The 24480-nt window shown below is 43.7% G+C and overlaps 1 protein-coding gene across 1 annotated transcript in view; it reads right to left on the reverse strand.

Annotated features, from left to right (window-relative positions):
* GPC4 (glypican 4) overlaps positions 1-17007 on the reverse strand; it is a 101388-nt gene extending 84381 nt beyond the window's left edge. Inside the window, exon 1 of the mRNA XM_001514654.5 lies at positions 16430-17007. Within this exon, the coding sequence (XP_001514704.1) occupies positions 16430-16589 (160 nt within the window). The 5' untranslated portion in view covers positions 16590-17007. The remainder of the gene's footprint in view (positions 1-16429) is intronic.
* Between the last annotated feature and the right edge of the window lie 7473 nt (positions 17008-24480).

Here is a 24480-nt window from a genome sequence, read left to right on the forward strand (position 1 = left end):
TCTGAGTGCTTCTACAAAAACAAACTGCATACTTCAGCAATGGCTCAATGGGAAGATTATAAATAGGCATTAGCAATGTTTTGACATTTCTAGGCCAATCTGTCCCCAAGGAGTGGGTAGAGGAAGGAAGTACTATGAAACAAGTGGGTAGGATATAGAATGGGGGTGAAGGGGGTCAAAGTTTTTGTGTTCTACACCATGGCAGTCAAATAGTCTAGACTTCCCATTATAGGAAACTGTACAAGTCAAGGCAGAAGGGAGAATTTGAAGCATCAGGAACTAAGGGCACCTAAGTGGTGGCAACTAAGCTGTGGCTAGGTCTGGCAAGTCAGAACAGATAGCTGAAGTCATCATTACTGGATGTGCCAACTTTCCGTTTTAACTGGGGGTGGGGGAAATATCAAGGATTTTATGGAGGGATGGAGATTATGAGGGGACTGACTTCAAAGAACTAACAGACCAGAAGTCAAAATTTGGGGGATCTTTTCAACCCTAACTGAAATCTCTCAGGTATTGTTGTTGGAAAGCTAGGAGTGAGGCTGCAAGCTCAGCTAAAAGCTGTTGAGGTCACTACCTCTCTATGTAACCAAGAAGTTGCCAGCTGGGGCTATCACCCTCTGGAACTAATGCTGGGGGATTCCAACCACCCAGTGTAAAGGAAACATGCACTTAGTTTTTACATGATTACAAGAAAAGATTCAAGAAAGGGTAAAAAAAAGGGGGAGTATACTCTAACAACATTCCATGTGATTTGGAAATATACTTCATTTCTCTAATACTCTGGGAACAATTCATTATCAGCAGCATAATGGAGGTGATATGAAATGGAAGTTAGTAATGGTCAGAAAACTCTTATTGGGTATAATCCTAGAAAAAGGAATTGTTAAACTAACCTGGAAGCGGACAACCTTGGCCTGCCTAATAACCAAGGATATTTTTTTAATGGCATTAAGTGCTTGCTACATGCCAAGCACTGTACTAAGCACTGGCATAGATACTAGCTAATCGTGTTGGACATATAGTCTCTGTCCCTCCTAGGGCTCACAGTCTAAATCTCCATTTTACAGATGAGGGAACTGAGCCACACAAGTGACTTGTCCAAGGTCACAGAGCAGACAAGTGGCACAGCTAAGGCAAGGGCCTCAGTCAGTAACTTTCTATAACCTGATGAAGTCTGATGATCCCTGGTCAAACAAGAAAAGCCAGGAAAATTGGCTAGAGAGAGGACAAGGAAATCAGTCAAGAGCATTTAAATAAAATAATGTTGCCAAAAATAAAACTACGAACATATTAGAAGAGTCCAAGATTTTCACAATATCCTCAATCTACCTTTGTTTGGAGACTTTAGTATTTCTCACTTCATGAAGAGTTCACCTATTCACTCAAGCAACTGGGTACAAATATCATCTCAGTATATCTGGGGGGCGGGGGGAGGAAGAGGTATATGCCAATTGCTGGTATAATTTATCTAAAAACCAAATGACAAAAAGTCACAACTATTAACTTTTCAATTAAATCAGATACATTGCAACCTCTTTGTAGAGACAAGTTTGATCACTGGGGCTACTGGGTAACGTCCAAATCATTAATGCATTCAAACTATGGGGCAGGGAAAGTCAGATTTAAGAAACAATTTAGTAAAATCTGAGGTAGTTGAAAAGGTTGAAAATCTGAGGTTGCTGAAACCTCTCTTTGGTTTTGCTCACAAGAGAAAAAGTGCTTTATGTTGGAATTTGCTAGGGACAAAGTGACAAAAGAGAAGAGAAAGACTGGAAGCAGGGCAAGTGGCGGGGAAAGGAGGACAGTTACGATATTAGCAGGAGCCACATAGACAGAGCTCATCTTGACCACCGTTAGAAATTCCTCAGTATCTACAGTTTAAAATAAACATGGGAAGACAGCATAAGAGAACGCACAGAAATTCAACTCCAACTTTGTTCCTTAAAGCACCAGACATCTGCAGTTGGCTTGAAGCTAACTGAAAACACATAAGCCATCCAACATAAATGTACTGGATGTATCAAGAGACACCAAGGGAAGCAGCATGGGCCAGTGGCAAGAGCATGGGCCTGGAAATCAGAAAACCTGGCTGCTCATCCTGGCTCTGCAATTTATCTCCCCTATATGACTTTGGTAAACTCACTAACTTCTCTAGGCCTCTTTACCCACCTGTCAAATGGGGATTCAATACCTGTTCTCCCTCCTTAGCCTTTGAGCTCCATGTGGGGTGGTGACTATATCCACCCAGCACTTAGCTCAGTACCTGGCTCACATTAAGCACTTAAATTATCATTGTAGTTATAAAAAGGTCTATCCCAGTAATATTCTTAGACTTACTACTATACCTAGAGAAGCAGCATGGCTCAGTGGAAAGAGTCTGGGCTTGGGAGTCAGAGGTCATGGGTTCTAATCCCAGCTCCGCCCTTGTCAGCTGTGTGACTTTGGGAAAGTCACTTAACTTCTCTCTGTCTCAGCTACCTCATCCGTAAAATGGGGATTAAGACTGTGAGGCCCACGTGGGACAACCTGATCACCTTGTATCCCCCCTAGCGCTTAGAACAGTGCTTCGCACATAGTAAGCACTTAAATGCCATCATCATTATTATTACTCCATGAGTCAGAAATCATTCATTTGTTCAGTCTCATTCATTCCATAATAATAATAATAATTGTGGTATTTGTTAAGCACTTACTATGTGCCAGGCACTTTACTAAGCCTGGGGTAGATACAATAATAATAATGTTGGTATTCGTTAAGCTCTTACTATGTGCCAAGCACTGTTCTAAGCACTAGGGGAGATACAAGGTAATCAGGTAGTGCCATGTGGTACTCAGAGTCTTCATCCCCATTTGACAGATGAGGTCACTGAGGCACAAAGAAGTTAAGTGACTTGCCCAAGGTCACACAGCTGACAAGTGGCAGATCCCGGATTAGAACCCACCACTTCTGACTCCCAAGCCCTTGCTCTACCCACTGGGCCATGCTGTTTCTTTCTTTTTCTTCCTCTCTCTCTCTCTCTCTCACACACACACACACACACACACAAAACATACACCAGGCAATGTTTGTAAAATGATTTGAAAGGCATATGAAGATCCATTAACTATAATCACCAAACGGTAGCTTTTAATAAAATGAAGGATTTAGCTTCCTTCTACCATTTATTTTTAAACTGCAGTGTGCTGGCAAAAAGAGGCCAAACGACCCAAGATCAATTTTCACTATTTTTGGAAGAATGGTGATGACTAGGGAAGATCTTCCAAAATTAATAACAGAAGGTGAAAACTATAGGGAGTTCACTATATTGAGCTCATTTTTAGCAGAGAATGTGCCTGTTATATTAAAAATATTGGTATTTGTTAAGCGCTTACTATGTGCAGAGCACTGTTCTAAGCACTGGGGGGGATACAGGGTCATCAGGTTGTCCCACATGAGGCTCACAAGTCTTCCTCCCCATTTTACAGATGAGGGAACTGAGGCCCAGAGAAGTGAAGTGACTTGCCCACAGTCACCCAGCTGACAAGTGGCAGAGCTGGGATTCGATCCCATGACCCCTGACTTCCAAGCCCAGGCTCTTCCCACTGAGTCACGCTGCTTCTCCATAATAGCATTGGTATTTGTTAAGCGCTTACTATGTGCACGGCACTGTTCTAAGCGCTGGGGGAGATACAGGGTCATCAGGTTGTCCCACGTGAGGCTCACAGTTAATCCCCATTTTACAGATGAGATAACTGAGGCACCGAGAAGTGAAGTGACTTGCCCACAGTCCACAGCTGCCAAGTGGCAGAGGCAGGATTCGAACCCATGACCTCTGACTCCCAAGCCCGGGCTCTTTCCACTGAGCCACACTGCTTCTTCTTATATTGTGTTGTACTCTTCCGAGGGCATAGTACAGTACTCTGAACACAATAAATGCTCAATAAATAGGATTGATTGTTTGAGAAACAGCATTCCCTAGTAGATAGAGCAAGGGCCTGGGAATAAGAAGGACCTGGGTTCTAATCCTGTCACTTAATTGCTGTGTGACCATGGGCAAATCACTTCACTTCTCTGTGCCACAGTTACTTCATCTGTAACATGGGGATTAAGACTGTGAGCTCCATGTGGAATAGGGACTATGTCCAACCAGATTAGCCTGTATCTACTCCAGCTCTTAGTACAGTGCCTGGCATATCGTAAGTGCTTAATAATACCATAAAAAATACATTCCATGACTTTTAAATTCCTGCAATCTAGCCTGGAAAATATCTAGAAAAATAAAGGCACAACTACATTGAATTCTACTGCCAATACACTCACTAGTAGCTGGAACCAGCTGAGCCCCTTCTCTGAGACACTGGAATTTGAGTTAAGAACTAAAGGGTACCTACTGATTTTTAAATCCTGACATTTCCAAATAGTGAGTTCCCACTATTAACATTTCAAGATCTAGAAACATCAGTTACCATGACTTGTGCTAAATTAAAGCATAATTTGACTTTTTCAGATTGCTTTACTACTTCTGCCCTCTGTCATTTATTTGGCAGTCTATCTCCCCCTATAGACTGTAAGTTCCTCGTGAGGAGGGTTCAAGTCTACCAGTGGTTGTATTGTACTTTTCCAAGTGCTTAGTACAGTCCTCTGCACACAGTAAATCCTCAATAAATACCACTGATATACTGCATTTCCATGAGAACCGTATATGGCATAAATGATGCATACATATATGTGTTTGTATGTAACTAATAATAGTAATAATAATAATGTTGGTATTTGTTAAGCGCTTACTATGTGCCGAGCACTGTTCTAAGCGCTGGGATAGACATAGGGGAATCAGGTTGTCCCACGTGGGGCTCACAGTCTTAATCCCCATTTTACAGATGAGGTAACAGGCACAGAGAAGTGAAGTGACTTGCCCACAGTCACACAGCTGACAAGTGGCAGAGCCGGGATTCGAAACCGTGACCTCTGACTCCCAAACCCGGGCTCTTTCCCCTGAGCCACGCTGCTTCTCTACACAGCTGCCCTCCTTTTTCACAGCTGGTACTAATGGTGAGACACTAAGCATACATTCCATGGCGACTATTGGGAGGTGATATTTTGGTCCCTAACATCTAGAAGCTTTCTTTCCACAGAAAGCAACCTTGAACAGTGTAGTGAACTGTCTGATTGGTATATGAACCATTCAAAAGATGATGTGGAAAAATGATTCCTTAGAAAAGACTGAAGAGCAAAAATACTGTCCATTACTAAGGATTGCTTCCTTTCAAACCAGCGGCCATCAACCAGAAGAAAGAGATGGTACTACAATAAAGAAAAAAAATAGTCAGCCATCCCTATGTCCCCTCTTTTCCTTCCTAGGTAAAGACAGAGCAAGCATTTTATGATCTGCATGCATGAAAGCACAATGCTTCTATACCATTCTTTGGTAATGAAAAGTTAAATAAAAATTCATTGGAAATCAACCTTATGATAGCTCCATTAGACATGAAGAGCCTGCCTCTCAATACAGCAGAAGAAATTCTGGCTACAATTGGATAAACAGAAAAATAGATTGCAACTCCACAAAGACAACTTTTGTTTTATTAAAACATCCATGCCATGAGAGGCACCATTATTTCAAGCACACACTTATAACAATAATCAGTATTTCCAGGATCACCATGGTGATGAGGGTGGAGATTGCTGAACATCACAAGATGTGAGAAAGAGCAGTATGCTTTTTCCAAAACTGGCAAAGGGATTTAACATATCAGTTACAGAATAACATAGTGCTTCTTTTATTGTGGTAATTTTTGCTCAAAATCCAAGAAAGTGGCAAAAATATTTTTATGGCAGCAAAGTATATTCACTCCTTATATGAAACTAAAATATTGGAATGCATAACCACAATAGGGCAAGGTTTGAGTGTTTTAAGGGAAGGAGAAGAAGGTGGTGTCATTTTAATACAGGCTTAAAACCAAAAGCTTCCAAGTGCCAGAGAAAAAGAAACTGTCTTTAACTGAATGCCTAGGAAAGTTTAGTGTGGCTTGTCACATTTTTTCTATCCCTATCAAGTGAATTTCAATATACACCCAGACTAATGAATTGCTGATCCTGGAAGTTAAACTTCTGATCCCATTACTGCCACTGGCCAAGTCACACTCTCTTTATGCCTCAGTTTCTTGGTCTGTAAAATGGGGTTAACAATTCCTGCCTTGTCATACCTCATGGAGATGTGATAATGGACAGCACTTCAGGAATATAAGCACTACATAAAAATCAAGAGTGTTACCTGTTCATGCAAGGAGCACCGGTGGTCTTCACTTTATCCCACCAACACACCTCAACCTTCCTAAAGGGCCTTGGTTACATTTCTTTTCGAGTGCATTTTTCAACAACTAAATGACTTGATATCTTTCAATCCTGGTCATAAGGCATTCTTCAAAAAGGCAGCTAAACATCATCGTCAGCAACCACTCCCTAAAGTTAAATTTCATACTACCACTCTTCGGCAACAGCAATAATAATATCTGTTAAACACTTATTCTGTGATAGGTACTGTGCTAAGATCTGAGGTAATTTCAATATTATTAGGTCAGATGCAGTCCCCATCCCACATGGGGCTCACAGACTAAGTAGGAGGGTGAAAAATAAAGTCAGTTTTGCTCACGACAACCACCAGATACCCCAGATGAAAAGTTACACATCATCTGAAAAGAAGCAGTGTGGTCTAATAGAAGGAGCACAGGCCCAGGAGTCACACGACCTGGATTCTAATCCCGGCTCTGCCACTTGCCTGCTGTGTGGCCTTGGCTAAATCACATAACTTCTCCGTGCCTCAGTTTTCTCATCTGTAAGACAGGGATCCAATACCTGTTCTCCCTCCTACTTGGAGTGTGAGCCAACCTGTGTCCGATCTGATTTTTTTTTGTATCTACCCAAGGTCTTAGTATATAGTATGTACTTAATAGATAACACAGCTTTTTATCACAAAAACAGATAGAGCAGGCAGACAAACTCTGGCTCTAGGTCCTCAAGGAAACTTCAAAATGTTGCACTTAACCTTCACTGCAGATTGCTAGTCCAAGACCACCCTCAAGATGGGTAAGGTGCCCGCTGGTCCCTTAACAACTAATTTTGCACCTATGAAAAAGGAAGCTCCGACTATCTGGGCAAATTACCTAACGTTGGCAAGTTTCCTAATCCTTGGTTCAGCTATCAAGAATTCCCTGGCACTATGATGCAGCACTTTATTTTTTAAAGCTGTCATTGCTTCATTTACCCTCCAACTCAAAGGATGCAGGAGCTTCTTCCAAGATTGCAAAACCACTTAATAACTCGCCAACCACCAAAGGCTTTTACGCTGCACCCACTCCTCCCCTCAGGGCTAACATCACCTTCAGTGAGGTTCCAGTTTCACCTGGCCTGAAGGTGGGGAAAAAAAATAGAAGTTACAGCAAAGCAGAGCATCAGTTATATTTCATTTTCAAGTGACACACAGACACACACACATCTCTTCACTTATCAAAAAGGAGTTGCTTTAAGGTAAAAGAAAATAGCTCAGATAAATAGACCACTGTCATTTGGTTCTAATCTGTAAGTGGCTGGCTTCAAAACAGTAGTTTTGAAGAAGAGTCTATACATTTCTGTTTTAAAGCTTGTGGTTTGAGGAAACAGCCAATAATTAAATCAATTTTAACAATAGATAATAATTTAACACTAAATTGTACGGAATTAAATGGGTGCTTATTCTGGCATCAGAAAAACAGGGCTTTCTGTGAAGCGGCTGCCAAGGAAAATGATACTCCCACTCAGACTGGACCATTGCAAGCAGTTACTGTTTACCACATGCTTAACACTGCAGTTTGCTAGGACATAATGCTTTATTTTAGTCTCTAAGCAAACACCCATCTGAAAACTTGGACACAAAATGTGGTGAAACACAAACTCTAACCAAAAGCAAACATGCAGCTCATTTTGCTTGAGGGGATCCCCATGTCAAGAATTGGGTGAAGACCATGGAAACCTCTGGGAACCCAAATGGGAAGCCAGTTCCGTTCAGTTCATCTACAGCAAAGGAGACCTCAAGGCACGAAGCCCGTTTGTGGGACTGCAAAATGAAAGCACAATGGATGAATATTAGACATGACAAAGTAGGCAGCGGGACACAGAGAGAATTCAGGCTACAATATGTGCAGGGGGAGGATGATCCTGAGTGTCACCTGATGTAAACAGCCATATTGCCTGAGGACCAAACAATGGCCTCAAGCTGGAGAGGGAGGAGCAGTATTGCACTAATAATAATAATAGTAATAATAATAATGGTATTTGTTAAGCACTTAACTATGTGCCAGGCACTGAACTAAGCACTGGGGTTGATACAAGCAAATTGGATTGGACACAGTCCCTGTCCCAAGAAGGGCTCACAGTCTCAATCCCCATTTTACAGATGACTAAGGCCCAGGGAAGAGCCTTGCCCAAGGTCACACAGCAGACAAGTGGCCAATCCAGGATTAGAACCCATGACCTTCGGACTTCCAGGCCCGTGCTCTACCCACTACGCCATGCTGCTTCTGCTTCTCCTTTTACCGAAGCAACTGTTTAGAAAGGTTAAGGGACTCCCATCCTCGGGAGATAACTGAGAAAAAATTTAAATGGAAAATTCCCATTTTGAGAGTAGCCTGCTGGGTAAATTACTAATATATACAAGATGAAGCATAAAAGTCATCTGCCAACTGTTGTTCAAATAAGCCACGAGATGTTAAACCCTGAGTGTCAAAAGAATCCAAGAACTATCACAAAATTCCAGGTAGGAATTCAATATTTTCACTTTACTTAGTGCTTCTGTCACTATTGCTAGGTATTTATTATAAACCTTGCCCTTATGGTAATTTAGCACTGAAAAATTCTTCCTGGAATGGATACAAAGGACAAAATTCAAGCCAAAAATCTCTACTGTGGGAAAGCTTTTATAAAATGTAGATGCTGGAGGATAAAGCTCAAGGCAAACTGACAGATCAAATATATGATCTTAGATGCTTAGAAATTCCACAAAGCTCCTATTAGAACCTATTACAGAGACACACAGGAGACTACATGAACAATCGCATTCACTCATGATGCTCAAAGTGAACCAATTCTAGTCCCTAGTCTTTCTCCAAAATTAAATATTTACTCACTGGAGTAAATGTTTAAAGGGAAAACAAATGGTCAAACCTTTACACTTGGTCTCCAGACCAGCGACCTAGTTCTCTGGTTAAAATCAAATAGCTCTACACCAGGATATGGGTATTCAAAACTCATTGTGAGAGACTGCTTCGTGTATCCTAAACCAAAATTCAAATTATGTTTGAGAGGGAGCTGGGTGGGGAGAACACTGCCCTTAGTGATAAAAGCAGATTAATCACCCCCAACCATAATTCCTGATGATCTCATCTATAATTCAATGAGATCATAAATGTCACACTCACTGCTACTTTTGAGGAAGATGTATGGAGAGAAAAGTGACAACGCAGAGGGTTAAAATGAGGGAATGATTTCTCATTTTACCTATCCCAGGAGTGGATAATGAAAATCTTAATACATTGGAATATGAACACAAAGTCACAACTGGGCTGAATTTCCTCCCAAGGATCTCTTGTTAATTCCAAAGTACTCAAACTTACTGTTTAATAATTAAGCTAATAACAATCATAATAATGAAGATAAGAATATAGCTTGTGGTCACTAAAGGCATCTGTTGTTCTATGTATAATTGGGAATTAAAGAACAATATTCTGATTTGAAAGTCTTCGGATATCAAAATGTAAGCTAACAGACAAATCTGATCTTAAAGATGAAACAATTACCCAATAATTTCAAACAAATCTCATTTATTTCCTGAGATCTTGTAGCCAGTCTATCCCTCATCATGCCTTCCTCAAAAATACCCAGAAGATGTAAACAAGTTTCTTTTTTTTCTCGTGAACTATAGTATTTCACCTCCAGCCCCGGTAGTGGGAGTAGAACGAAACTCAGCTCTGTTGAAATCGTGGAACAGCTGTTCCCTTCACAAAATGGCTTTGGGTGGGACTCACCCCGGGCAGAGGAGGAGCTCTGGCAGCCATTCCCTGTAGCCTCTTAGCTGGGGGAGGCGGAAGCCAGAAGGGGTTGGGGTTGAAACTTTAAAAGTTTCCAACTCAGTCCCCTGGTCTCAAGGAGACCGCAATCCAACGCCTACCCATATTCCCCTTTGCCACTGGCAGAAACCAGGCTCCAGGGATAGATTGGGGTCAGGGTTGGGGAGACAGGGGAATGACAAGAGTCAGCAATGGACTGGGTAAAGAGAACCCTTCCACTAAGAGAGCCACAAGGAGTAACCATCATCGGGGAGGTGGCCGGAAGCAGGATCCAACCTGCCAGGACAGTCCCTTAAACACCACCTAGCCACCCCATCCAGGTGGGGTACAACTACTGCTCCTTGATACCTGTCCAAAGGCAAACATGGTTTGTTTGCTCATTTGCTCACTTCCTCACCCCACTCCTTCCTCCTGCTGATACTGGCACCCAGCACTCCCAGAGCTAAGGCAAAGGGTGTCTGGGAGGTGTCGAGGGGAGATGGGGTGCCTGGCCTCCAATTAGCCCACGACTTTGCCAGGTTACCTTGCATGTGCAGCCTAACCCAAGTGATGTGTCCCAGGCATTCGTTAGAAATCGTTTTTAGTTTTGACTCTGCCAAGGCCACCCTATATCTTAAAGAAATGAGGAGAGTTAGCCAGAAGTGGTAAGAGTGTCTGCTGGAGTGAAGCAACACCACCCAGGGCAAACTGTACAGTGGTCAGTATCAGCAGGACTCCTGAAACTAGCTAGCTACTGGAGGGAGCAAAGGCTGTAGCAGCTACCAAGACGCTACCCTGACAACTGCTTCCTAGTCCATGGCACTATGACAATATCGTCACTCTGCTGTAGATACTTTGGCCAAAAATAGGCTTTGTAGGTAAAATTCTTGTGTGCACTTCACAATGCACTGCACCCCAGCCCGGCAATTCAGTCACTGTAGGAGGACAGCCAACAGGCATGAATCTAGAGGCACAGTATCATCCATGGGCACTATAAACAATTCCTTCATACAGGTTCTCAGTCCTGCAGTCTCATAACTGAGGCTCATCTGTCATTCAACAAAAAAGTCATCATTTCTTCAGTGATGCCAAGATATTTGCCAATAGAAAATGAAATTTCTGGATGGATTGATTTTTTTAAAGTATCCATCTATACCATGAATTCTGATATCATTAAAGTTGTGCTCATACACTGTGTAACTGCCATAACCATAAGAGAGTTATTCTTAAAGGACACTACTGAAAAGATGCTCAAAAATATTTATATCTTACTTTCACAAGTGAGTGTGGAAGTTTCAACTGCCTGGGGTATAAGGTGATTAATACATTTCTTCTGAAAGATATATTCTAATGAAGCAGAGAAACTGTATAAAAAGTAATAAACAACAATTTATTCAATCAAAAAGATCAATTATCACTGGGTTCTACAGAATATATCATTTTATTTATTCCAAATTGCTGTCAGGTTTGCAGTTGTATTGTACTTTCCCAAGTGCTTAGTGCAGTGCTCTGTACACAGTAAGCACTCAATAAATGATTGAATGAATAAATACGACTGAATGAAATACCAAAGTGCATAGTATTAACTCTCAACATCATCACCACCAGCAATATTCACCAAGTAACCCTTCATTTTGGACCAAAGACAAAGTCATTTCTTAATACTTATGGCTAATTCCCTTCTAGGTTAATAATGATTTTCTGATCCAGAGAAAATGTGTTTCTAGTCTGTTTGAAATGTGCTACAGGAGTACAGATTGTTGAGGAGTTCAAGTGTTAACTCACTTGGAAGAGACCTGCATTATTATCAGAGTTTTTCAGCTTTTTTCTCCCCTCACACAGGCCTAAACATACCTTTAGGTTAATTCCAGTCTCCAGTAAATCCTGAAACTGGGTGCCAGTCTAGCTCTAATCAGACAAGAAATGAAAATAGTAATTATGATGCATCAAACATTTAAAGTTTGGGTTAATGTCCTAACTAGAGATTTAATTAACTGCATAAGCCCTAACTTTCATTAAGTTTCTTTCAAAGAAGCTTTTTCCTGTACTACATAGGACAAGTACAATGCGGATAGGCCCTATATAACTGCTAGGTAGCAAAACATAGGAAGTAGAGTTGGAGACTTAGCCAGAGGAGACAAGTGCCAAGATCTGAATCACTCCAATTAAGGAGGGGGAAAAAAAGATATCTGGGGGGAGGGGAATCTCCCAGCTCCGAATGCATAATTTATTTTAATGTCTGTCTCCCCCCCCCCCCCCCCCCCCCCCCCCCCCCCCCCCGTAGACTCTAAGCTCCTTGAGGGAAGGGAATGGTTCTCATAGTAAGCATTCAGAAGATACCATTAATTGACAGTTTACACATATTTGATTTTTGAACTTCATACTCTAACATGAAGACAAAATGCTTTCCCCACTCAATCATATTTGTTAAATGCTTACTATATACAGTGCACTGTACTAAGTGCTTCGGAGAGTACAATGTAATAAATAGAGTTGGTAAACACAATCCCTACCCACAATGAGCTCACTCCCCTAACTAATCAGGTTTTTAATCCCACTGTATTATACAATATCCTGAAACAAAACACTTAAAGGTCTTTGAGGGGGAAAGAGTTAAAGGAGAAAGTGGGTGAGAGGTGGGAACATCAACAGATGAATAATATTAATTATTCAGAAAGACACAAGCAGGGGAGAGGCCAAAGTACAAAAACTGATTATAAAGGTATTCTCCATCGTATCTTCAAATATGACTTTTCCCTCTGCAGCAGTAGTGCATGGTGTGAAAAGCAGTCTGAAAACAGAGAAGTCCCTACTAAGGGATTAACCAACAGCTTCAATCAGAAATAGAATCAATGAGAAAACCCATTTGTGTAGAACGCTTGCTATAATGTGTACCTTGGCTGTTTTTTCCATGTAAGGGTACAAGAGTCAAAATAAAATATGACAGAGCTCAGCATATGTTATGGTTGAGAATAATTAATAAAAAGATTTCCTTTTTTGAAACAATCCCTTTTGGTAATCACATTTCCCTGACCTGTCATTGTAAAAGCAGAGGGTCAAACTGACATCTACTTTAAGACCTCTAACAGAACCTGAGTCAGCATGATGCGCCCTTTGACATTTTTGAGAGCACATCTAATATCCTAATTACGATATATAAAGACCAGTATTCTTAAAACCTGCAGCAACCTACAATAATGAAAATCTCACATGAATTAAAATCCTCCAAGATTTACTGGAATTTCAAATTGGGAATGGGAGGAAGGGAATAAAGTATGTGTGAATTGGGGATGTAGCCTAGAAATATTCAGAGATACCTTATATTAAAAAATACCTTCCCAGAAAGTAATGAATGCACATCCCTGGGTCGTCAATGAAAATGCACAACTGACCAAAATCATTTTAGTTTATGTCACTGAAAAGGATAATATATGCATATCTAGAGGGAAGAGCACGGTAAAGATTGCCCCTGCTTCTGTATTAACAGTCTAAAGGTATTTACTTGGGTCTGTCTGTGTTGTGACAGTGTCCTAGACTGAAATGAATGCTTCTAACACTCCACATTTTTGAGCCATTCAGTCATGCATTTTTGTTATTGTTGAAAGTGGTGCGAAATTGCACTGCATGAGCTAAAATCCTTGGTGGTCTCCCAAGGATTCCAGCTAAAAAGGCACTTCCTTTGTTCCCCAGGAGAATGCAGTCCAGTAGGTCATTCAAAAGGGGAAATAAAAGCAGCAGCCCTGGGCGGGAGATGAAGGACAAGACAAAAAGAATAAAATGTTTTGGGTGTGAGCACATTAGCTTCCATTTCCTACTCCTGGCTACTAATAGCACTCCTGTCCTTTGGAGATCTAGGGAACTACTGGCAGATGGGCAAAATTTTTCCTCATGGGTTTTCTAGAAGGCAAGGAGAGAGTGAAACTAAGCACCAAGCACACAGTCTTAAGATAGGAAATTCCACAAGTTACTTTAAAAAAAAATAGGGCATTTTTTAAGCACTTACTATGTGGCAGGCACTGTACTAAGTGCTGGAATAGCTTTTTCCTAGAAATATTGGCTGGGGAAAACACTACTTCAAAAGATTGGCTAATACCAAATTGGATTTCTGGCCCTAAAAAGTTTATCAAGGATCCACCCATGTCCCCAGAAATCAAAAAAAAATGCTGACTTTATGACTAAGATGCAATTCACCCTTTCAAAATGTGAGGAAGCCTACTGTCAGCTTCCAATACTAATAGCGTCAGTGTTCTCCACTGCAGCAAGCGCAATAATTTCACATCAGATCTGGCGGGACCTAAGCAACACTAATGACACCACGTTGATTGCTGGTCCATTTCACTTCTCTCTTAGCTGGCAGGCAGGCTGGCAGGGAGGGAGAAAATAAAGAGGGCTTTTCAAGTCCATACAACTAATGAAATCTTGCATCGGCGTGTATGTTTCAACTGGCAAAGAGAAAGGCAGCTCAAGGGCAAACAGCAGCTAAGCTATTTGTGAACATGTTTGTTAACTGCAAAGGGGCAGAATGCACTGACATACTGTGGGAAAATGACCATTTACTCTGCTCCATTTCTAAACATGTGTTTCTTTGTTATAATCTTCAATCATCCAGGAGTTTCCCCCAATAACTTTTGTAAACTTAACACGCATTTATTCATGGCCGCACTTAAAACTCCAGTGTTATTATTAGCTCTTCTAAAATGTCCCCCAGTAATCTTAAATCACTGGAAACTACCGTAGTTTAAATTCTTTCCTTCTCCTCCTACCTCCAACTCTCACCCGTTCCTCCCATGAGGAAGCTCCGACCTCACCATGAGAGGCCAAGTAGCCATATCTACCTTCTGTGAAGGGCTATTAAGAGACTCAACCTAACCCTGGATTCTTTTACTGTTTTCAATTAGGCGACCTTCATTCATGAGTCTTTGAAAGGAGCTCCCACTAAAGGGTCTAACAGTGCGGACCATCCTCGCCTCCCCGCCGGTGAAGCGGGTACAGGTTGTAAACAGGGCACAGGTTGGCACCCAACTGTTGCAGCCTCCGGGAGAAGTCCTCGGCCACGATGCATCCTTGGCTGGATTTCACCTGGTAGGTCTGAGAAAGGATGCTTCTCCGCCCCCCGCCCCCCGCCCCGGCCCAGCAGTGCCAAACAAAAGAACTGGTAAACAGTCAAGGCAAAGGTTCCCTTTTAAACACCTCAAGTGCAAAAAACGTGATCATTTTCCCAAAGGATTAGCCTCCTTCATTTGCATGACCATTTCCAAACAGAGATTAAGGTTTCCTGCAACCAGTCCTTTCAAGCGTCTGTCCCTCTAATTGCATGTGCAATTAGCCCCCAAGGTTTGGCGGGGGGGATGGAGGGAGAGGGACGGGAGGGAGAGAGAAGGGGGAAATCTCACCGACTACCTCCGTAGATGTCCAAAAGAGAGTGTTAGGAATTGCTTCATTTCAAAGACTTCTCAAGTCTCTGTAGTTACCGGGCTCGAAAATAAATAAACAAGCCCTAAAAAGCAGTACGTCTCCGACATAGGTGGGGGATGGGGGAAGAGTCTTTTTTTTTTTGATAAAAAAACAATTAACAAGGCGTGATTCTAGGTTGTGTGGGTCCCCCTCCATCCCACCTCCCCGGGACAGAGACACAAAGAGACCAACTGAGAATAAAAGAGGTGGAACGGGAAAATCGCGAGGGGATCCGGGAGCCTGGGGAGGCCTTCGGGGGACTGGTGCAGAGGGGTGCTTGGCTGGTTGGGGGTCTCGGGGTGGAGGGCGGGAGGCTTGCATCGACCAGGAAGCAAGACTCCTCTCTCCTCCTGCCACCCGGGCGAGGGGCCTGAATATTCCTGCCCCGCGGCTCCGGTTTCTTCCTCCTGGGCTCGTTACCGTCCCTCCCTCCCCTACCTGAGCCGGGAGCAGGGGAGAGGGGTGCAGGGAATGTGGGTGGCAGAGGTGCTGGGGGGAGGGAGCGGGGAATCGTGTGGCTTAGCGGAAAGAGCGCGGGCTTGGGAGTCAGAGGTCATGAGTTCTAATCCCGACCCCGCCGCTTGTCAGCTGTGTGACTTTGGGCCAGTCACTCAACTTCTCTGTGCCTCAGTGACCTCATCTGTAAAATGGGGATTAACTGTGAGCCTCACGTGGGACAACCTGATGGCCCTGTACTTACCCCAGCGCTTAGAACAGTGCTCTGCACATAGTAAGCGCTTAACAAATACCAACATTATTATTGTTCTCTGGGGTTCAGTTCCCTCCTCTGTAAAATGGGGATGAAGACTGAGGCCCTGGTGGGACAAACTGAGTACCTTCTGTCCCCAGCGCTTAGAACAGTGCTTGGCACCTAGTAAGCGCCTAAGGAATGCCATCATGAATGTGTCCCGCTCACCGTTGATCTCGTGGCTGGGCGCATCGTTCTTGTTGAAGCCTTGGGAGACGTAGAGCCGCTTCACTTCCGAACAACTTTTCGACTTGGGCTCGGCGGCCAGCGGCGACAGGCTCAGGGCGGCCAAAGTGCAAATGACGGAAGGCAAACCCGGCCAGACCATGGTGGGCCGACTCCGGGGCAGCGGGCGCCTCTTCGCCTTCCCCTCCGGGGCTCTGGGGCGGGAGGAAAGTTGGGGAGCGAGGGAAGAAAGGAGGGGAAAGGTAGAGCCGGGCCTCGCCCCGCAAACCGAGCGGGTCCCGTTCAAACCGTGCTGCTGCTCTCTGCAGGACCGGCCGCGGCCGACTCCGCGCCCGGGGCGGCGGCACCTGGCGACTTTCAGTTCCCCCGCGGCGGAGGCAGAGAGTCCCGACCTTTGGGCTGCCGCCGGTTGTTTGCACCGACGACCAAAGACCGATTTGCTGCCGCTCCTCGTCCTCCGAAGCCTCTGGCTGCCGGCTGGGCCGGGCCGTCCTCCGCTCGGCTCCCGAATGACTGGCCGGCGGCGGCGGCGGCAGCAGCAACGGCGGCCTCGGTCTGCAAACTTGGCCCAGCGGGCGGCACATGCGAGGGAGGTGCGGGGTGGCGGGGGGCGGGGGGAGCCGGAGACCGGCGGGAGCCCGCAGGACCGGGGCGGGGGAAAACCCGGAGCCCCGGACAACAGGCGGGGGGCGGATCTGGATCCCTTCCCGGGGCTGCGCACCGGCCCGCACGTCCTCCCGGGACTGGACGCTCCCCCTCTCTGCAAGCCTCCTCCCCCTTGCGCACAGACTCCCCTTTCTCCTCGGTTCCCCGAGGAGGAAATTCCAAGTCGAAAAAGGTGGAAGGTAAAAATCGTGAGGAGGGAGGCCTGCGCTGCCAGCCGCCGCGGGATGTAGCGGGCGACTGCTCCGGAAAGAATACACCCCTAAGTGCTGACTTTAAAAGTTTCCAACTCAGTCCCCTGGCCTCAAGGAGACCGCAATCTATCAGTGGTCTTTATTAATAATGATAATTACGGTAACTGTCAAGCGCTTACTAGGTGCCAAGCATTCATTCATTCAGTAGTAATAATGTTGGTATTTGTTAAGCGCTTAATAATAATAATAATGTTGGTATTTGTTAAGCGCTTACTATGTGCAGAGCACTGTTCTAAGCGCTGGGGTAGACACAGGGGAATCAGGTTGTCCCACGTGGGGCTCACAGTCTTAATCCCCCTTTTACAGATGAGGTAACTGAGGCACAGAGAAGTGAAGTGACTTGCCCACAGTCACACAGCTGACAAGTGGCAGAGCCGGGACTCGAACCCATAGACCTTTGACTCCAAAGCCCGTGCTCTTTTCAATGAGCCACGCTTGAGCGCTTACCGTTTGCAGAGAGCACTGTACTAAGCGCTTGGAATGTACAGTTCGGCAATAGATAGAGACAATCCCTACCCAGTGATGGGCTCACGTTCTAAGCACTGGGGTAGATACAAGGTCATCAGGTTGCCCCATTTGGGGCTCACAGTCTTAATCCCCATTTTACAGCTGAGGCACAGAGAAGTTAATTGGCTTTCCCAAGGTCACACAGCAGACAAGTAGCAGAGCTACTCACCCACGTCCTCTGACTTGTAAGCCCAGGCTCTTTCCACTAGGCCACGCTACTGCTCTGAGCACTTACTCTGGGTGAAGTATTGTCCCAAGTGCTTGGGAGTAGGTAGACCAGACCTTGAGGACTTTACAGTCTTGCAGGGGGGACCAATGCTAAATAAAAATAATCATCATTGTGGTATTTGTTAAACGCTTACTAGGAGTCATACACTGTACTAAGCCCGGGGATAACTGTGAAGGTAATCAGGTCAAACATATAAATTGCTCTGTTGCTTCTCCTATCCCTAATCTAATGGGGAGGACACAAGGATCCACATTGAAAACATACAATAGTTTCAGAAGTAAGGGCACAGATATCAATGATAAAAAGAAACACTGAGGATTAATTAAAAAAAATAATGGTACTCGTTAAGTGCTTACTACATGCCAAGCACTGTTAATTGGGTTGGGTTAGATACAAGTTAAATCAGGTTGGACACAGTCCCTGTCCCACATGGGGCTCATACTCTTAATCCTCATTTTAGAGATGAGGTAACTGAGGCCCAGAGAATTGAAATGACTTGCCCAAGGTCCCATAGTAGACATGTGGCAGACCAGGAATTAGAACCCAGGTCCTTCTGACTCCCGGGCCCGTGCACTATCCATTAAGCCTTGCTGCATCAGTGCAAAAGTGCGGATTCTCAGCTCTTAAGCAAACTCAATGCTTCAGATTTTCCAGCTGAAAATCGAATATTGTAATTAAGATACCTGCACCTTTCTGACTCTCAGGAATACTTGAAAATTAATTACATGCACATACACTCTTATTCAAGTTAGAAGATGAGACTCTTGAAGGTGATAAATGTAAATGTGGCTGATAATATTGATGGTTATCCTTTCACATTGTGTGAAGAATCTAGCTACACTGCATTAGTTATTTGTTGGGTCTGGCATCCTTTTTGTTTCTCCCTCTTGGGGTCGTAATCATCCAGGGTTACTGTAGAGTAGGGCCACTTGGGGCAAGTGTCCTGTTCCCCTGCTTTGGGGACTCCCAATGATCAGAACACCATTAAACTGTCATGGTGGCAGAGGGTTGAAGGGGGCATGCACCCAAGCCCTGGTATCCACCACCCCTTTGCTCCTCTGCACCCAAGCCCTGGTATCCAGCACCCCTTTGCTCCTCCCTCCCCCCACCCCATGTGGCAGCTGCTCTCCAGAGGAAAGGGATGCAAGTTGTTGAGAGTGTGTCAGTTTGGGGAGCCAGTGGCCAGTCTCCCATGAAACCCACCACAGCACGATGTTAGTTCAGATGAGCAGAGGAAGAGAAGGTGTTGAAGGGTGAAACTTATGCCCTCCAAAACTCTCCCTCTACCTCCCTGAGTAGCAGGATCCCACATCAGTTTAGGGGCTCTGCACCCCACCCACCTCCTGCTAGGGTCAGTCTGGAGAAGTAGTATGGTATAGTGGATAGAGGACGGGTTTGGGAGTGAGAAGGTCATGGGTTCTAATCCCGGCTCTGCCATTTGTCTGCTGTGTGACCTTGACCAAGTCACTTCACTTCAGTGGGGATTGAGACTGTGAGCCCCACATACAGGGACTGTGTCCAACCCCATTTGCTGGTATCCACCCCAGTGCTTAGTACAGTGCTTGGAACTTTTAGAGCACTTAATAATAATAATTAATAATTATGGTATTTGTTAAGTGCTTAAGCACTTAAAAATAATAATTAATAATTATGGTATTTGTTAAGCACTTACTGTGTGCCAGACACGGTACTTTGCTCTGGGTGGATACAAGCAAATTAGACTGGACACAGTCCCTGTCCCACATGGGGCTCATAATCTCAATCCCCATTTTACAGATGAGGTAACTGAGGCCCAGAGAAGTGAAGTGACTCGCCCAAGGTCACACAGCTGACAAGTGGTGGAGCTGGAATTGGAACCTATGACCTTCTGACTGCCAGGCTCATGCTCCATCCACTACACCATGCTTAACAAATACCACAAGTATTATTGCAGTTCCCCCATGTTTGATTGTTGCACACCAGGTTAAACTATTCTCTGTTGCTGGCTCCTAAACCATTCACAGCTCTAAGGTTGAGTTTTATTGTGTGTTTAAATTGTTTCTTCTGTCTGTTCTGGTTTGGGTCACTCCATTTCTGCTCATTTTAGAGCACCTCTTTGTGAATCCTCTAGATATTCATTCTTCTCAAATGTCCCATCCAGTGAAGGTGTGATGTGATGAGCATTTTGCTTTATTACTGATGGTCATCTGACTACATTCTGGGACCTTATTGTCTGGGACTTTGTTTTGCCTCTTGATGATAAGCGTTTTTTGCTTTGGGATTTGGTGGATCTGCTCCAGAAGTCAGATATAGTGGTTGTGATAAATTCAGTTTCCTAAAGAGAAAAAGTTGGATAGCCTAAGTCTCTGTACTCTCTGAAACACTAATTCCTAAGTTGCTTTTTGAATTTTGATGCCCTATCGGTACCACAATCTGTTCCAAGAGACATCGTAGCTTTCTTAATTCATGAATCATTGGACAGTGAGCATCATGTCACCAGTGGAGATCCCTGGCACTTGGTCAATCCATAGTACTTTTGCTGATTTTTAGAGGGTTCATGATCATTGGCATAACTTCTTGGGTGTGTTCTTCCAGAATACAGTCATTGGCCATAGAAGCTCCTGGATACGTGATTCAAAGATTGTAGATGGTTAGAATCTTAATCCAATTCTAACATCAGCTTCCAGATTCCTTTTTTTGTACCCAAGAATGGTTGAACAAGACTGGACCCTACTTTCCTCCACTGTCTTGTCTTATACTGTCAAGTCATTTCCGACTCATAGAGATTCCACAGACACATCTGTCCCAGAATGCCCCACCTCCATCTGCAGTCATTCTCGTGAAATTTACTTGGTAAAAATTTGGAAGTGATTTACATAGCCTTCCTCCATCCGCATGGTAAACTTGAGTCTCCACCCTCAACTCTCTCCCATGCCGCTGCTGCCCAGTGCAGATGAATTTTGAGTTGCAGCAGATTGCCTTCCACTTGCTAGCCACTGCTCAAGCTAGGAATTGAATGGGTATGCCTCTGCTTGGCACTGTCTGTCAAATCCCAGGCTGGTAGAGTACTGGAAACTCTCCAGGTGCAATCCTGAGAGGGGCTTTTACTCCATCGGTCACAGGGAAACGACCGGCCAAGATTCCTCCAGTTCGGATCTGAGCAGGCATATCATTGTCGAATAACCATATGATACCGTTAAATATCTCAGGTTGGCCAAGCCTTTTCAGTAATTACTCCTGCCCAACTCAAGTAATGGTGGTCAAATGCTTTTGTGAAGGCTACCCAGACCATGTAGAGGATTTCTGTCTTTTCAGAGAGCTGTCTTTCAGATTCAAAGAGAACATTACCTTCTGTGACTTCATCCTCATTTGTGGTGAAACTGAAAACACACTACTGGGTAGCTGACATTCCCTTCTACAACTCTGTGCTCACATGAAGATTGATCTCGTTTTATTCTGTCACAACAGATTATCCTTTGCTGTGGGATGAGGTGTCCAAAGGTGCTGTCAAGCTCTTTAAGAAAGTCAGTCAGTTATTTAGTGAACAGGAGGGATTTAGGTCTATGATGGATTTTAGCACTAATTTTTTTTTCTAAAATCCACCATCTGGTACCTCCAAATCATTAACAACATCATCCCTCAACAGTGATTATTTAGCACCCACCTTTGCCCAATCAACCCCTGGGAATTTTATAGTCTAGAATGATAACACACAATTATACCAAAATTGATTAAACACTAACTAGGAATTAACTAACTAGGAATATGGTAGAGTATTAACCTTATGATGCTCATTACCCTGCATGACCCGGATTATGTAGTGATGCCAATCTAAGGTTCCGTGTCTCCATTTAGCCATCAAGAGATGGGGAATGATGGCTCACCATTAGGGATATTGTCAGGTTGCACTAATTAATGTTTATAAAACTCCCACAGGGCTGTCAATGAAAAGCACTAAACAGAGTTCGAACATCCTCATTATCTTTATTATTACAATCTCCCTCATGGGACTACTGTGAATCATAGGGTCATCCTAAAAACACTCAGTACAAGTGCCTCTGATGAAACAATCCAGAGAATTATTATTTAGCTACATTCTCGGTGCCCATAAATTACATCAGTGAAAATCTAACCTGTCATTACAACTACCTTACTTGAAGAGTTTAGATGAGACTGAATTTCCTTTATTCTTTTATCGGGCCTTCCAAACTTTCTAGGGCCTATCACCTGCTCGATAAAATAATCTTTCAAGGGCCTTCCATGGTATCCCAATGCTTTGACTTTTGATTTATTCTCCAGGCAGGATGTAGGATGAGTTAAACAAAACATGGCCATTGTAGATGAAATCCAGGGATCAGAAAGGAGAAAAGATAAAACAAAGAATTACCCCATAATGAGAATGTCGGACCACCACAGAACATCTCTCATTGCCTGCTGATGGCCTCCTGTATAAGTGAAGCCTAGATTCTGAGCCATTTCATTTTTAATTAAATCTCTAGTATTTCCCCCTCACGACCAAGAGTAACCTCAAGCCGAAAACTGATTCATTTCATGGAAAAAGGCTCAACGGTCTTACTGTGAAAGGTGCAAACTCCCCCATGCCCCACACCCCCTCCCCCCCTTCCTTCCTTCTACAGGCACTTCAAAGACTCAACACCTAATTGGGGCTATTTAAATACAAACAGGGTTAAGCACTAGCAATCTAAGAAACAAATACTGTACTATCTAGAAATGAAGCACTTTTGAAAACAGTTTGCAAGCTTCTCCCCCAGGTCTCCCCAACTCCTCTGGAACCCTGCCACTTCAAGGAGGGTGTTTATTAGAGGGGTCAGATAGTTGATGTAAGTTAAAAGGATGAACTCTTCTTCAATGGCTGCACCTCTGTGTAGAAACCAATATCCTTTCACAAGGTTTGTCAATCACTTTTATCTTGCTGTCACATGTGCTTTCGTGTGTTCTTCGCTGTTCTTTGCATGAAAAGAATACTGATAGCAACAGATCCTGGTATTTTTTAATGTCAATCACCCCCTATACTATAAACTACCTGTGGGCAGTGATCATGTCTACCAACAATCAATCATATCTGTTGCCAAATTGTACATTCCAAGCACTTAGTACAGTGCTGTGCACACAGTAAGTGCTCAGTAAATACAATTGAATGAATGAATGAATTTACTGAGCAATTACTGTGTGCAGGGCACTCTACTAAGCCCTTGGAAGAGTAACTAAAACAGAGTGGGCAGACTCATTGCCTGCCCACCATGAAATTACAGTCTATAGATGTCCATTATCAAGTCCATTGTATTGTAGTCCCCTAAGGGCTCAGTACAGTGTTCTGCACACAGTAAGTGCTCAATAAATACCATTGATTGTCCCCCAAGCACTTAGTACAGTGCTCTCCACACAGTAAACCCTCAATAAATATCTTTGATTGATTGACCGATTGATATTTCTCTCCCATTAGAGTGTAAGCTCCTTGTTAGCAAGGGATGTTTCTTATGCTTCTGTCAATTTTCTGGGAGCTCAATAAATACTCTTTCTCCTACCTGTCTTTCGAGATGAGATTGGGGTGCAGGTGCCAAGGTGCTGGCAGAGGTCATAGAGAGGGGTCCGTGGACCAACACCAAAGGCTGGTTCCTCCAGACTGCATCATCTCAGCTGTCAAAATGTTATATGGGACTTTATTCATCCCTAAAAGTGCTGTAGCTCATTTGTTATTGTGAGGCTGTAAATCAAGCAATTGTTTCCCTACCTGCTTTTTCCCTCTAGGTCGCACTTCCAGCTTGTGTCTTTGTTTTTCTTGCCAGAATGAGATGCTAATTACGGACTCTGCTTGTTTTAGTCTATATTTTTACCTACACCTAAAAGCTATGGATTAGGCTGCCTGTCAGAATGGAGCTCCGTAACACTATTGCCCTCGCCCCGGTGGGGTCACAACCTCTAGGAAACAGGACGAGAGAGAATCTTCTTTAAGGAAAAACATCTTCTTAAGTGTTTACCTGTTGAATGACTTCCATGATGAAACCCTTTGGCATTGCTCAAGGTTCTACACTTAATGAGATGCAACATTCACGCTCCTTCCTTAGCCCGTATAAATCCATCCATAAAAACACAGAGATGATTGGCCTTACCCAAGTAATTCAAAAATTGACAAAATGAGAGAAAAGGAAATGTGTCAAAAATGAATTTCAATCAATTAATCAATCATATTTATTGAGTTGCTTACTGTGTGCAGAGCACTGTACTATGCTTGGGAGAGTACAGTGTAACACATTCCCTGCCCACAGTGAGCTTACAGTCTCGAAGGAGAGATGGACATTAATATAAATAAATAAATTACTGATATGTACTTAAGTGCTATGGGACTGGGAAGGGGGATAAATAAAGGGGGCAAATCAGGG

The sequence above is a fragment of the Ornithorhynchus anatinus genome, chromosome 6 (assembly GCF_004115215.2).
Source record: "Ornithorhynchus anatinus isolate Pmale09 chromosome 6, mOrnAna1.pri.v4, whole genome shotgun sequence".
NCBI lineage: Eukaryota > Metazoa > Chordata > Mammalia > Monotremata > Ornithorhynchidae > Ornithorhynchus > Ornithorhynchus anatinus.